A 16,709-nucleotide genomic window follows, 5' to 3' on the forward strand; every position below is an offset into this window, starting at 1 on the left:
CGCTCACAGGCTTATTGATCTGCGTCTAAATTCCTCGTGCCCATGTTCCTCATCTGTCCAAGACGCACCTTCCTCAGCCGGGTGGAAGGACAAAATGAGACAACACAGACGAAGGGCTTAGAACGACCAGGCCTGGCAAACCAGAAGTGTTCAGCAAACGTGCGCTGTTCCCGTCACAGAGTAACGTGCAGGGAAAGAAAAGGGAATGTGCTGCGTTCGCTCTGTGTAGTAGAGTTCGAGCTGCCCATCTGAAGTGACTCTGATGTGATGTCTTTTGGAAACATGGGCTCAGTACAGCATCAAGCATATTTAATGACGACCGCAGAGAAACAACAAAAAGTCCAGTGTTGATGCTCCTCTGGGAAAAGTCTCAAGTGTAAGGTCAAGGCTGCTTTCCAGGGCTTCGGGAGGAGCTCGCGGGTTCACAGAGACGTGTGAACCAGGCAAGCGATGGGAGTGGTGCCAGCCGGCAGAAACCTCCAAACGACCCCAGAGAAGCATTTACTTGTTTTTAAATAATCTCTATGGCCCCCAAATTTCAAAATTAAAAACAAAAAAGAACCTGTTCTGACACTAGAGGGAAGGAAATGGAAAGGGAGTAATGGAAGCAAACGCCAAGCAAGCCCTCATAGAAGGAAGGGCCGCTTTCCACGCACGAGCGGACTCCCACCGAGGGAAGCAAAATCCTTAGCAGCTCTATGGAAAAAGAAAGATCCTTCTACTCTAATTGCTAAGGCAGAGTAACAAATCAAAGAGCCAACATTTGACGAGCATTAGTTGGCAGGACTAAACGTGAAGCAGAAAGGCTGTATATTGAAAGCACTCTTGGACGGTGAATGAGAGCAGGGGGTTGGTCACTCCAGATACAAAGGAAGAAAACAATGGAAACCAATCACCAAAAAATAAGATAAAATAAAATAAAATAAAAATATATATATTTTTCCCTCCAGGTCACTTACTGCCTAAAAATCTTCAATATTCCCCACAGCCTATAGGACAGAGTCAAAACCTCTGCAGGTAACGGAGCGCCCCGCACCTACCTTTGCAATCCGGTCTGGCCATCAGGAAACGTGCACTCCTGCCAGCCTGGCTTCTTTATTTGTTCCAGGGACAACAAACCACGCTCACTTCAGCTTTGTACCCCCAGCGCCTATCACAGCACCTGGCACACAGCAGTTGCTGATCCAACAACAATGGGGAAGCTTTTAGGCCCACACTCTGCGCCTTGCTCCTGGAAAGCCCCTTCCCCACCCCACTGGCAAAAACCCCAGCATCTCCTCAGCCTCGCTGTGCACCAGCACGAGCCACCCACAGCCGTGGCGGCCGTCCTGGCTCCCGCTCCCACGCCCCGCACCGCCCCGTCCTTCAGACCTCTGTTGCTCTGCAGACATTTCCTAAGTTTCGTCTGCCCCACACCCCGGAGCTTCTGGAGGAAGGCGGGATATGCTGAAGCACTGGAAGCAGTGGAAAGAGCATCGGTCCGGGGCCAGGCATGGCTGGATCTTTAACTTTGGGAAAACGTCACGTAAACACTCAGAACAGTGACTGGGCCACAGCATGCACTTTGCAAACGCTAGTACGGCCATGACTCGTTTCTTGGAACCTCAGTTCTCCCTCTTATAAAATGAGGTTAATAATAAATCTTCGAGGGCGCCTAGCCAGAACACTTGGTAGAGCCTTTGGCTCTTCTTTTCTTCTTTTTTCAAGTTTTTCTTTAAATCCCGGTTAGGGGGCGCCTGGGTGGCTCAGTGGGTTAAAGTATCTACCTTCAGCTCAGGTCATGATCCCAGGGTCCTGGGATCCAGCCCCGCATAGGGCTCTCTGCTCAGTGGGGAGCCTGCTTCCCTTCCTCTCTCTCTGCCTGCCTCTCTGCCTACTTGGGATCTCTGTTTGTCAAATAAATAAACAAAATCTTTAAATAAATAAATAAATAAATAAATCCCGATTAGTTGGGGCGTCTGGGTGGCTCGCTCAGTGGGTTAAGCCTCTGCCTTCGGCTCAGGTCATGATCTCAGGGTCCTAGGATTGAGCCCCCGCATCAGGCTCTCTGCTCGGTGGGGAGCCTGCTTCCTCCTCTCTCTCTGCCTGCCTCTCTGCCTATTTGTGATCTCCTCTCTGTCAAATAAATAAATAAAATCTTTTAAAAATAAATAAATAAAAATTTAAAGAAAAATCCCGGTTAGTTAACATACAGTGTAATGTTAGCTGTGGGCAGACGATTTTGTGACTCCACCACTTACAACGTTGCAAGTGCCATCCTTAATACCCGAGCACAAGACTCTTAACCTTGGGGTAGTGAGTTCAAGTCCCCCATGCTGGGCACAGAGCTTACTTTAAAAAAAAAAAAACAAAGTAAAAAGAAAAAAGAATAATGATAAGTCCGTCAGGGGGTTCCTTGTGAAGATTAGGAATGCTGTCTGAAAAGTCTCAAGGACCTTCCTTGGCACACCGTGGCTACTCACGAATGGCCTCAGGGCAGCCATTCTTCCATTCTCCTGAAGCCTCATGCTGGGTGCAGAGAAGATGCTCCGTGTGAGTTTACGGAACGCATTGAATGAACAGAGACATGGTCTAATATCAACTCAGATATCAAGGGAAAACTTTTCAGTCATTCATTCAACAAATCTTTAAGGGGTTGTCGGTAGATACAAGGCTTTGTTCTAGTGCTGGGATGCTACAGGAAAACCCGTTCCTGGCCTGTGCAATTTACATTCTAAAAGAGAAGACAGATAATAAGCAGAGGGGGATGGAAATAAAAGCCTATACGGTGTTAAGTGCTATGGAGAAGGAGAAACGCAAGGGGAGGATGCCCTAGCAGAGCTGGGAGGGGGGCTGGTGCAGAGGGGGCCTTTAGGAAGACTCTGCCACCCTTAGGAACCCATAGGCAGACTCCTGCCTCCTTTCCGTGGGTCAGTCTCTACTGAAAAGAGACCCACCGCCAAAGGGGCTGTGGTCTGGCTCCCAGGGCCCCCCTCCACTCACACCAAGCCACAGACACTGCTGAGCCAGTGATTACAAACTTATTTTCACAAGACAAGGCCAGGGAAGCCCCATATGGAAGTAAAGAGGTTATAACCATACCGTCACTGGTCTGTTCCCCAGGAAGTTCAGATCACTGTTCTCTCCAAATAGGTAACCTTCGGGGTGCGTGGAGTCAAACTTCTCTCCTCCCATAATGAAATGGCTGGCAAAATAGCTTCCTAGACAGGGAGAGACAGAGACACCCAACAGAAACCAGTCAGTAAATCAAGTAAAAAAACCAACTCCAAGAATGTTAACCCTTCCAACAGATAATTAACGTAACTGTTAACCCCAAGAGAACTGTCTCTGGATTTTGGATAGTGGCATGAGATAAGCCAAATCATAGCAGTGAGAACCCAAGATACCCAACACAAATAGATCAATTTTCCCTTTAACATCATTAATCGAGGGGTGCCTGGGTGGCTCAGTGGGTTAAACCTCTGCATTCAGCTCGGGTCATGATCTCAGGGTCCTGGGATCGAGCCCCGCATCAGGCTCTCTGCTCAGTGGAGAACCTGCTTCCCCCTCTCTCTGCCTGCCTCTCTGCCTGCTTGTGATCTCTCTCTGTGTCAAATAAATAAATAAAATATAAAAACAAACAAACAAACAAAAACATCATTAATTGAATCCTTAGAATGATCTGTCTCTGACAACATCAGCCAAAGGTCCGGATGGCCCCACAATGCACATTAATGAACATATACATGTATTTTGTTCCTGATTTTCTCCCTTGAACTTGAAGTGGTTACTTTCTATCCTTTGTATATTCAGGAATCTTAACTACAGCTATCAGCTTGCACACACACACACACACACACACACACACACACATATTTCTTTGCCTAGATTTCCCTAAGCCAGCTGCTACCTAGACACAGAAGCCTTGGCACCTGCCTACCCACACATATATACCTCTAGAACCCTCTCCAGTGAAGGCTCCTCCTTTTTCATTTTTGCTTCAAAATGATTGTTAACAGGAAAATACAAATGTAAATAATACTGCTATCCTTGGCTTTCCCTACCAATCAGCACACAGATTATGGCGTTTAACAGAACAATAGTTTAGCGCTATGTGTACACACATACACACGTGCCCACACACACCCCTCGATCTCAGATTCACTAACAGCGAATGGCCAGGCTTTCGGGGATGTCAGTCATGGCGGGCGCTCTTTGCCCCACCTTGACTGGCCAGGAGGCCGGGATATTTTTAACATTACAATAACTACACGCGATCAGCAGTCACGGGTCAGACTCCCCATCTGCCTTGTCCAGACAGACGAGGAACTGTGCCAGGATATGACGGCACTGATAAGTCGCCATGGGAGGCTTAGGCAACGCCACAGATTCCATCTGGGAATACTTTCCAACCCAGATGATTAAATGAATGCCTCTTAACCCGAATTTCTATCACTTAAGTACTCCCAGGAAGGTAAGCCATCGGAAGGGTAGGACTTACACGACAACATGCCTTCTCAAGGCTCACCTCACCCCAATTCCCAGATTGAGACAAAGAACTTATAAAACAGTGAGAGGCGTTGCTGTCATCTGTCACACAGTGAGGGTATAGATACATTTTCTAAACCAATTTCAACTTTTGAGGTTTATAGCAAACTAAAAACAATGAGATTCTGCCTGTGAGGAAGGCACAGGAAGGAAGACAGAAGAAAATTCTTTTTTTTTTTTTTCTTTTTAAGATTTTATTTATTTTTGATGGAGAGAGAACAAGAGAGGGAACACAAGCAGGGGGAGCTGGAAAGAGAGAAGCAGACTCCCCGCTGAGCAGGAAGCCTGATGCGGGGCTCGATCCCAGGACCTTGGGATCATGACCTGAGCTGAAGGCAGACACTTAACTGAGCCTCGAGAGAAGAAAATTCCAACAGAAAAACTGAACCAAATATTCGTTTTGGGGTTTTCTTCACAAGGAGCTTTAGTCTAGAAACACTTATTACACAAAGCAAGCTAGATAAAATCACTCACCACAAAGTGAGGTCATTCTTTAATTAAACAACAAGTAGGAAAACATCCTTTCAGAGTAAGAGCAGCCAAAATCTATTGCGGAGGAACTCGTGAAAGTTACCCGCCCAAACTGAAAAATACAAACAGCAGCCATCTGCCGTGATCCGACAGTGAAATTCATCATTTAGGAAAGCTTAATTATCAATTATTTATGTCCAGCACTTGCAAGCCCTATTTTCCAAGTGCATAATTTATAGAGGGGAAAGGTGCCCGGTTGCCTTAAGTAGAAGCAGCCATCTCAAATAATTTAAGTCCTTTACTGTTGAATCTTACCAACATATATTTTCTATACATTAGAGATTACATATTTATTATACATTAGCTGAAATTTTAAATGTTAAAGATTTTGGGGAGCCTGGCTGGCTCTATCAGTAGAGCGTGTGACTGCTGATTTCCAGGTCGTGAGTTCAAGCCCCACGTTGGGGATAGAAATTACTTAAACTAAAAAAAAAAATAAAATAAAAAGATTTTACATTGATGGATGGCTTACTCAAGTCATGAATAAAGAACAGAGAGAAGCAGGTTTAGTGCCTGGAGCTATACGATTCAGCTCAGTATGGGACATGCTGAGTTTCTAGCACTTGTGAAGAGTCAGGTGAGGGATGAAGGGACAGTGAAATCCAGATCCTCAACTTACAGGTGGTAGTGATTGATGTTAGCAAGAGGAGAGCACTAATGGCTTGGGAAGCATAGGGTTAAAGATAGTGTGGAGTCTACTAGAAAAGCCTCTTTTTTTTGGTCATAATATTAAAAGAGAAGGAATTATCAAGAAAGTAGCGTAAAGCTAATTATAGTTTTGCCTTACATTAAAAATCAAGAATGCAAACACAAAAAGATTTAAAATTAGGATTGGGGTGCCTGGGTGGCTCAGTGGGTTAAGCCTCTGCCTTCAGCTCAGGTCATGATCCCAGGGTCCTGGAATTGAGCCCTGCATGGGGGGCTCTCTGCTCAGTGGGGAGCCTGCTTCCTCCCTCTCTCTCTGACTGCCTCTCTGCCTACTTGTGATCTCTGTCTGTCAAATAAATAAATAAAATCTTTACGAAAAGAAAAAAAATAAAATTAGGGTCAATATTTGAGAGATTAAAAAAAGGACTTTTCATTTCAATAGCAGAGTCAGTGCAAAATTCCTTTAAAATAGATGATCTCCCTTGGTGCGCTTAAAATACAAATACAGGGGTCCTGGGTGGCTCAGTCGGTAAAGCATCTGCCTTCAGCTTACGCCATGATCCCACAGTCCTGGGATCAAGACCCACATTAGGCTCCCTGCTCTGTGGGGAGTCTGCTTCTCCTTCTCCCTCTGCCTGCTGCTCCCCGTTTGTACTCTCTGTCAAATAAATAAATAAATAATACAAATACAAATGCCTGATCAGTTAAAAGAAAAAATAAGCTTAAGGCAACCAAACGTTGGCTTGTTGCTTCTTTGGAAATGGACTCCTCTAATAACTTGTCCTAGTTAGACCACTGAGACAACAAATCCACCATCTGCAGCCTGCATAAAGCTTTCTGTCTATTTGTCCCAGCTGGTCTAAAGGCATGAACCAGTGCGGAGTCACGTAGAACTACTGTATCAGTAGACAATAACCCCTACCACACTAACAGTCCCTGAAAAAAAATGCCTTCTGGACAGCCTGTGCACATTTTTACTTCTTAGTGTGAACTATGCTCTAAAATCAGAAATGCAGGACGCCTGGGTGGTTGAGTGGGTTGAGCCTCTACCTTCAGCTTGGGTTGTGATCTCAGGGTCCTGGGATCGACCTTGCATCTGGCTCTCTGCTCAGCAGGGAGCCTGTTCCCCAACCACCACCCCCCCACGCCTTTCTGCCTACTTGTGATCTCTCTCAGTCAAATAAATAAAATCTTTAAAAAAAAGTAAAATAAAATCAGAAATGGTAGGGGAAAAGAGCTATACTACAATACTCTGCCTATTTGCTAATAGGGACCTATATGACTAATGGATAAACGGCAAGTTTTTCATGATCAGGCAGCTATAATTTCTTATTTATTTATTTTTTGAGAGGGGGAGGGAGGGGCCAAGGGAGAGGGAGAGAGAGAATCTTAAGCAGGTTCCACACCTAGCGTGGAGCCCAATGCAGAGCTCAGTCTCATGACCCTGAGATCATAACCTGAGGCAAAATCAAGAGCCGAATGCTTAACAGACTGAACCACCCAGGCGCCCCAAGTTAGCTATAAATTCTTAACCAAAATTCATATTGTGGGATTTAAGAAGACACATCTTGTGGTAATCACTTTACAAGACAGACATGTATCATCACATTGTACACCCTAAACTTACACAATGTTCTATGTCAAGTGTATCTCAGGAAAGTGGAAAAAAAAAGAAAACGCATCATATACAGATCCCCAAAATTATATTTAAAACATAAGGTATGAGTGGGAGGGAGAAGAAGGAATTAGTGTTTAATGGGTATAGAGTTTCTGTTTTATAAGAAGAAAAAGTTCTGCAGATCTTAACACTCCTGAACCGCATGCTTAAAAATGGTAAGAAAATAGATTTGATGTTACACATTTTTCTTTTCTCCTTTTTAAAAAAATATTTTATTTATTTATTTCTCAGAAAGAGAGAGAGAGAGCACAAGTAGGCAGAGTAGCAGGCAGAGGCAGAGAGAGAAGCAGGCTCCCCACTGAGCAAGGAGCCCAATGCAGGGACTTGATCCCAGGACCCTGGGATCATGGCCCGAGCCAAAGGCAGTGGCTCAATCGACTGAGCCACCCAGGCGTCCCTAATGTTACATATTTTTCACTAAAATAAAAAGAAATAAAGAAAAGAAACATAAGCTTTGGTCCAGAATGTCCAACACTAATCCAAGTTCAGTATTAAAGGAAAAAAGTATTAGAAAAAAAAAGGCATCCAGGCAAAAAGTGAAATTATTTATAAGGGAAGAAAATTATACTAGTGCTGCTCCTCCAGATCAGGGCTGTCCCATAAAAATATAACATGAGCCAAAAATGCAAGCCCCATACATAATTTTAAATTATCTGGTAGTCACATTAAAAAAAGCAAAATTATCTTTAATATATTTTATTTGTCTCAATATTGGATATCCCAAAATATCCAAAATATTCTATCAACATGCAATCAGTATAAAAATTATTAAGAAGCTGGCGCCTGGGTGGCTCAGTGGGTTAAAGCCTCTGCCTTCGGCTCAGGTCATGATCCCAGGGTCCTGGAATCGAGCCCCGCATCCAGCTCTCTGCTCAGCGGTGAGCCGGCTTCCTCCTCTCTCTCTGCCTGCCTCTCTGCCTACTTGTGATCTCTGTCTGTCAAATAAATAAATAAAATCTTTAAAAATATTATTAAGAAGCTATTTACATTCTTTTTATTTTTTTAAAGCATGGAGTCTTCAAAAGCTATGCGTGTTTTCCACTGTTCAAAGCCCATCTCACTTTGGACTCGCCACATTTTAAGTGACATAGGTCCGCATGAGGCCAGAGGCTACCTCAGTAGAAAGCATAGCTCCAGACACTACTCCTCACCCACTGATTTAATCTTAGTCACGTAGCAATACTTTCTGGCTCTACAGAAACATCAGAGCAACTGCAAAGGATCTTGTATTGAAGGAACTCTACCCTGTCGAGGACAGCTTTTGAACCAAGAATTTAAATCAATACATTGACTTCAACTGCCCACAATGAAAAATATACCTATCTGGTCTTCATCATGTGAACAACAGCAAAAAATCTCAGAATTCACTATCTTGGGGTACCTGGCTGGCTCAGTTGGCCAAACATGAGACTCTGGATCTCGGGGTTGCGGGTTCAAGCCTTGTGCTGGGTGTAGAGATTACCTGAAATCTTAAAAAAAAAAAATTCACTGTCTTAAATAATTTACCCAGTGAATGTAAGCTATTAGGGCATATTCCTAACATCACAGTGAAATTAAATATTGCTCAGGCAAGGGATGCCTGGGTGGCTCAGTGGGTTAGGCCTCTGCCTTCAACTTGGGTCATGATCTCGGGGTCCTGGGATCGAGTCCTGCCTTGGGCTCTCTGCTCAGCGGGGAGTCCACTCCCCCCCCCCCCGCCTGCCTCTCTACCTACTTGTGATCTCACGTGCTCTCTCTGGCAAATAAATAAATTTTTAAAAAATCTTAAAAAAATATATTGTTCAGTCGATCCCATAATTTACATCTGGCCCAATGAGATACTCTGACATTTGCCACCAAACTTCTATGAACTATAACATCACACAATAAAGGACAATTAAACCCATTTCCCATTTTTCTACAACTCTGTACTCCTTTTACAAGATATATATATTTCAAATCATCACCTTATACACCTTAAACTTTGTTGGTACTCTACATGTTAACAAAAATTCTAATTAAAGAAAAAAACTTCTCTTTCCAAATCTGTGACATTACGTAAGTGTATCTGCCTGTAGAAATAGGCTTAGGGGAAAAAAAAAACTGCCCAAGGCTCTAAGTAATAGCAATTTATTTACTGTCATGGCACAAATGCAAATCAAAGATTTTAGAATTTTAAAGTCATGTAAACTTTATGTTTTATAAAACGAAAACAAAAATGTTGAGTTAACAAAAAATTTTGACAATTTGTGTGGATTAAATGATAAAGTAAAATGTATTTGGGATTTTAGCCACTATCTTATGCTAAGTGGGAATTTTTATTGCAAGATCTATAAGCAATCTTCCCTTCTTTTGTTTAAATTCAATTAATTAACATGCAGTATATTATTAGTTTCAGAGGTAGAGTTAAGTGATTCAATCGTATGTAACCCCCAGAGCTCATTACATCACTTGTCCTCTCTAATGCCATCACTCAGTTACCCTATGCCCCACCGCACCCCCTCCAGCAACCCTCATTTTATTTCCTGTGGTTAAGAGTCTCTTATGGTTTCTCTCCTTGTCTGATAACGTCTTTTATTTTTCCCTCCCTTTTTCTACATTCCTGTTTTCTTAAATTCCACATATAAGTGAAATCTTATAACTGTCTTTCTCTGATTGACTTATTTCACTTAGCATAATACCCTCTAGTTCTATCCACGTTTTTGCAAAGGCAGGATTTCATTTTTTGATGGCTCTGTAATATTCCATTATATACACATACTGCATCTTCTTTATCACTCATTGGTCGGTGAACAGCTGGGCACTTTGGCTATTGTGGACAATGCTGCTATAAACACTGGGGTACAGATGCCCCTTTGGATCACTGCGTTTGTATCTTTTTTTTTTAAAAGATTTTATTTATTTATCAGAGAGAGAGAGAGGGGGAGAGAGCAAGCACAGGCAGACAGAATGGCAGGCAGAGGCAGAGGGAGAAGCAGGCTCCCTGCCGAGCAAGGAGCCCAATGTGGGACTCGATCCCAGGACGCTGGGATCATGACCTGAGCCGTAAAGGCAGCTGCTTAACCAACTGAGCCACCCAGGCGTCCCACTGCATTTCTATCTTTGGGGTAAATACCCAGTAGTGCGATTGCTGGGTTGTAGGGTAGCTCTATTTTCAACTTTTTGAGGAACCTCCATACTGTTTTCCAGAGTGGCTGCACCAACTTGCATTCCCACCAACAGTGTAGGAGGGTTCCCCTTTCTCCACATCCTTGCCAGCATCTGTCATTTCCAGACTTGTTCATTTTAGCCATTCTGACCGGTGTGAGGTGGTATCTCATTGTGGTTTTGATGTGTATTTCCCTGATGCCGAGTGATGTGGAGCACTTTTTCATGTGTCTGTTGGCCATCTGGATGTCTTCTTTGCAGAAGTGTCTGTTCATATCTTCTGCCCATTTCTTGACCAAACTATTTGCTCTTTGGGTGTTGAGTGCAGTTAGTTCTTTATAGATTTTAGATATTAGCCCTTTATCTGATAAGACATTTGCAAATATCTTCTCCCATTCTGTAGGCTGGCTTTTGGTTTTGTTGACCATTTTCTTTGCTGTGTAAAAGCTTTTTATCTTGATGAAGTCCCAATAGCTCATTATTGCCTTTGCTTCCCTTGCCTTTGGAGATATGTCCAGCCAGAAGTTGTGCAGCCAAGGTCACAGAGGGTGCTGCCTGTGTTCTCTAGGATTTTGACAGACTCTTGTCTGACATTTAGTTCTTTCATTCATTTTGAGTCTATTTTTGTGTATAAGTAAATGGTCCAGTTTCATTCTTCTACATGTGGCTGTCCAATTTCCCCAACACCATTTGTTGAAGAGACTTTTTTCCATTGGATATTCTTTCTGCTTTGTCAAAGGTTAAGTGAGCACAGAGTTGAAGGTCCATTTCTGGGTTCTCTATTCTGTTCCCCTGATCTATGTTTCTGTGCCAGTACCAGGCTGTCTTGATGATGACAGTTTTGTAATAGCGCTGGGAGTCCGAAATTGTGATGCCACCAGCTTTGGTTTTCTTATTCAACTTTCCTTTAGCTATTTAGTATCTTTTCTGGTTCCAAATAAGTTTTAGGATTATTTGTTCCAGCTCTGTGAGAAATGTTGATGGTATTTTGATAGGGAAGCAATATTCCCTTCTCTTTGTGTTTTTGTTGATGCCACAGTAAAGCAAAAAAAAAAAAAAAAAAAAATCTTGCTTATAAGAGAAAAATGTTAATCCTCAACTATTTGCTTTTTAACTAATGGAGCTATATACTCGATTACTGCAGAAAATGGAATTGTATTTAAAAACAATTTCATTCAACATTAAAATATGAGAAAACTGGCTATGGGAATCCTATTAGGTTTTCATATATTTGAAAAATCTTCACCTGGGGGGGAAGCCTGGAAGCCTGGGTGGCTCAGTAGGTTAAGTGCCTGCCTTCAGCTCAGGTCATGATCCCAGGTCCTGGGATCAAGTCCCTCATCAACCTCCCTGCTCGGTGGGGGGGGTCTGCTTTTCCCCCTGCTCTTCCCCTACTTGTGCTCTTTCTCTCTAATAAATAAAGAAAATCTTTTTAGAAATTACACAAGTAAAACATGCCTTTTGGAAAAAATAAAAATGCATAGAAGTATGTAATTTAAAAAGTGGGATACAGGGCGCCTGGGTGGCTCAGTGGGTTGGGCCGCTGCCTTCGGCTCAGGTCATGATCTCAGGGTCCTGGGATCGAGTCCCGCATCGGGCTCTCTGCTCGGCGGGGAGCCTGCTTCCTCCTCTCTCTCTCTGCCTGCCTCTCTGCCTACTTGTGATCTCTCTCTGTCAAATAAAGAAATAAAATCTTTAAAAAAAAAAAAAGTGGGATACATAACTCTACTTTTAACAACTGGTTTGTGGTCTTCCAGATTTTCCTACACATATATAAACACGTTCGGGTTTTCTGTTTTATTTTCTTTTTTAACTTAATTGGTATATTACACATATTGATCTGTAAGTTACTTTTTTTTCTGCCTAATGTACCGTAGGCATCCTTCCATGTCTGCACTTACGGATCGAACTCATTATTCCTAATGACTACATAACAATAACTCACATTGAGGACTTACTCTGTACCAGCACTGTACTATAACGTATCATATAGGATATTCCTCACAACAACCTTATCAGGTGGGTGATACAAATTTTTTTTTTATTTTACAGAACTAATGATAAATGTACAGAGAAAGTAAGTAATTTATCCAAGGTCACACAGGTAGTTAAGAGGCAATGTCAGGGGGCTCCGTTGTTAAGCGTCTGCCTTCAGCTCAGGTCATGATCCCTGGGGTCCTGGGATCGAGCCCTGCACTGGGCTCCCTGCTCAGGGGGAGCCCTGCTTCTCCCTCTCCCACTCCTTGCGTTCCCTCTCTCGCTGAGTCTCTCTCTGTCAGATAAATAAAATCTTTTTTTTAATTTAAAGATTTTATTTATTTATTTGACAGACAGAGATCACAAGCAGGCAGAGAGGCAGGCAGAGAGAGAGAGAAAGGGAAGCAGGCTCCCTGCTGAACAGAGAGCCCGATTCGGGGCTCCATCCCAGAACCCTGAGATCATGATCTGAGCTGAAGGCAGAGGCTTTAACCCACTGAGCCACCCAGGTGCCCCAGATAAATAAAATCTTTAAAAAAGGGGGGGGGGCGGTGTCAGGTCCCCAATCCAGCTATTTTTATTACAAAACGCCTATGTATATTCTTACCCATTACACTATATTCCCACTGAGTGCCCAGATTTAATCACTCTGTTCCCTACCGAGGAACACTTCCTACTCTCTTGTTTACATTGCTCGCTTGCTCTTTTCCCTCCCGAGTGATATTATTATTGCTATTTGATTGTTTTTACATCTGGAATTTGTGCTTATGGACTGTGTGGGATAAGGCATCAATCACTTTTTTCCAAATAGGAAACTTTACTAACACCATTTATTGAATGTTCCATTTCCCCCACTAAGTTGAAAATATATTTTCATCATGCTATATACATCCCTAGCTCTGGACTCTAGTCTATTCTGAATGAGCACAGTGAAGTGGGTTTGCATGAGAACCATATAGTTTTAACAACTGTAGCTTTCCGGTATTTGAAACAAAATACACATCAACAGATCCAAACCTTCAACAGATCCAAACCTTCCCCCCATTCTCAAGGTCCCAACCCTGACCCTTCTACCTGTCTTCCTTCTACTTTGTGACATTCCCTCAAAACCCTTCAACATTACATGTTGAAATATTTAAGTTTGAACACCTTGCATCTTCCCCATAGCTTCATCGATACTGTCTCCTGGTCTCAAGAAGGCAGTCCTTCTTTCCCCGTCCCAAAGCTCACTTTTCCGCTGGAGCTCCCATCCCCAACTCCCTCGACCTCCTTGAGACCTGAGACCCCATCAACAACCTCCCTCCCTCTCTGTGTTTCTATCCCTCTTTCCACTTGGCTTTTACCTAACTCCCACTGTAAGCATATTCTGGTCTTCCTGACTTAAAAAACAAATACAAAAAGAGCTCCATGTGCCATGCCTTAAAATCCGCCCACTGGCCCCCATGTGCCATTCCTGTCTGCTCCCACCCACCTCCAAGGACCCCTCAAGCCTTTATAGAGCTTTCCACCACTCTGCTGAAACTCTTCTTGGGAACACCCAGCAGGCCAAGTGTGTTCTCACGCTTCACTCCCTTTATGAATGCTCAGATTTCCACGCTCATTTCTGGACTCTTTTCCCCTTGACTTCCAAAATCCTCATGGTTCTGAGACTTTTCCTACCTACCACTCGTTTCGTGCTTCTGTGCAGCCCACAAACATGGATGTGTCCTCAAGAGCGCAGGTCTCTCCTTTTCTCCCCCACCCCTTTCTCTTCCTCCTCAAATCAGAAGCAGAGGCTCTGATTTAAGACAAAGCTGAATCTGATCCAGGTGCTGCCCTCTGCCACTGTGTGACCTAGGACAAGTTATTTAACTTTTTTGGGCTTTGGTGTCTTTATGAGTAACGCCTCTTTCAAAGGATTGTTTTTAGGCCCTGTGGGCAATTAACACACATTGGCTTCTCTTTTTCCATACTCCCAAACATTTTCTCCTGACCTTTCTTTGGAGTTTCAGCCCAAATCTTTAACCATCTACTGTATCTTTTCATCTAGATATCCCATCTTTGCTTCAAATTCAGTAATTTTTTTTTTCCTGGAAGAACAGGAATAAAGAATATTTTATCCTAAGAGCTGCCACCAGAACTCCTCTTAGCAAAGCCTTGGTCTTTTTTGGAATATACCTTAGTGAGCTACTTAGCATAGAGAGCAACACACCAAGGTCACGGGTACCTTTGCTGCTTGCTGATGCTACTCGAACTGCTTTGTAATTTTTCTTCTTAGAGGAAAAGGTAAGGAGAAGAGTCAAAAAAGAAGAAGGGGGCGCCTGGGTGGCTCAGTGGGTTAAGCTTCTGCCTTCGGCTCAGGTCATGGTCTCAGGGTACTGGGATTGAGCCCTGCGTTAGCAGGGAGCCTGCTCCCACCACCACCCGCCTGCCTCTCTGCGTACTTGTGATCTCTGTCAAATTAAAAAAAAAAAAAAAAAAAAAAATCTTAAAAAAAAAAATAAAGAGAGAGAAGAGGAAAGAAACGTTAAGATGGAGAAAGGCCCGGGTTGGTGAACCAAAGAGCCAGTGAAACTCTAAGAGATCAATCTTCCTCAGAACACCACCTGGTTCTTCTCTTTTGGCTTTCTCTTTTGGCGTTGGGTTGTAGAGATTACATAAAAATAAAATCAATAAGTGAATCTTTAAAAATTAAAATTAAAACTTAAAAATTTTCTAAAAAGCACACCGGCAACCTCCAGGCCATTACAAATATTACTCGCCACCCGGACTATTTGGGAGTCCCTCAATGTGTTCTGAAGAGCCATTACTCCCAAGAACTCTACCCTAACAGATCAAGCTCTTCTGTTTTATTCGGTTGGTATAAACCCCTCCGTACTGCCATTATTAAAGCTTTTTTTGAGGTATACTATACACAGCATAAAATTCATCTATCATACAATTCCATAGCTTTGGTAACTATCACAATCCCATTGAAAACACTTCCACTGGCCCCAAGATGTTCCTTCACGCCTGTTTACAACTGATTCCCACTCTTTTCCCCAGCCTTAGGCAAACACTGCTGTTTCCCCTCTCTATAAATTTGCCTTTTCTAGCCATTTCATAGAAATGGACTCATGTACAGTCTTACATCCAGTTTCTTGCACGTAACACAATGTTTTTTGAGGCTAATCTGTGTAGCGCAGCACGTATCATCAGTTCATTCCTTTAAGGGGCCGAACAGCATTTTGTTGTATGAATATAATCTCCCTTTGCTGATCCATTCACTAGCTGCTTGAACATTTGGATTCTTTCCCATTTGGGGGCTCTTATGAACAATGTTGCTATGCACGTTAGCACGCAGGTCTGTGTGTGAATCTTCTGGAGAGATGCGTGGGAGTAGAACTGCTAGACCATAAGGTAAACTTAAGTTTAACTTTTTAAGACTCTCCCAAACTCCTCCAAAGTGGCTGTTACCGTTTTACATTCCCAACAGCAATGCACAAGGATTGCAATTTCTCTACATTCTCACCAATACTTGAAACTGTCTTTTTTATTGTAGCTATCCTTTTTTTTATTTTAAGATTTTTATTTATTTGACAGACAGAGATCACAAGTAGGCAGAGAAGCAGGCAGAGAGAGAGGGGGGAAGCAGGCTCCCTGCTGAGCAGACAGCTCTATGCGGGCTCAATCCCAGGAGTCTGGGATCACAACCTGAGCCAAAGGCAAAGACTTTAACCCACCTGAGCCACCCAGGCACTCCTGTAGCGATCCTCTTGGTTGTGAAATACTACCTCATTGTGGTTTTAATTTTATTTCCCTAACAACTACTGGTGAGCATTTTTTCATGGTTTTATTAGCCACCCTTTTATCTTCTTTGGTGTTGTCTCTATCCAACTCTTTTGTCCATTTTTATTTTTTTTTTTTTTGTGGAGCCCAACGCAGGGCTTGAACCCACAACTCTGAGATCAAGACCTGAGCTGAGATCAATAGCCTGACGCTTAGCCAACTGAGCCATGCAAGAGCCCCCCTTTTGTTCATTTTTAAATTGGGTTGTCTTGTTAATACTAAGTTGTTCAAGTTCTTGGGACATTCTGGATGCAAATCCTCTATGTGTTTTGCAAAGATTTTCATTCAGATGGTGGCTTGATTTTTCATCTTCTTGTTTCCTGAAGCAGAAACATCCTTAATTTTGAAGAAATCCAATTTACCAGTTTTTAACTCTTCTGGATTGTGCTTTTGATGCTATATCAAAGAACTCCTT

General features: G+C 42.9%; 1 protein-coding gene across 5 annotated transcripts in view; it reads right to left on the bottom strand.

The window, feature by feature from the left end:
* The window catches only part of RNF157 (ring finger protein 157), an 80,569-nt gene that overhangs the window by 53,608 nt on the left and 10,252 nt on the right, over positions 1–16,709 (bottom strand). For all 5 annotated transcript variants that reach the window (XR_014304445.1, XM_082705229.1, XM_082705227.1 and 2 more), the window contains exon 2: positions 3,082–3,200. Coding sequence is in view for 4 of the 5 variants with exons in the window: in XM_082705229.1 (XP_082561355.1) it covers positions 3,082–3,200 (119 nt within the window). In the remaining variant the exon portion in view is untranslated. The remainder of the gene's footprint in view (positions 1–3,081; positions 3,201–16,709) is intronic.

Source organism: Mustela nivalis (assembly GCF_964662115.1).
Source record: "Mustela nivalis genome assembly, chromosome: 17".
Taxonomy (NCBI): domain Eukaryota; kingdom Metazoa; phylum Chordata; class Mammalia; order Carnivora; family Mustelidae; genus Mustela; species Mustela nivalis.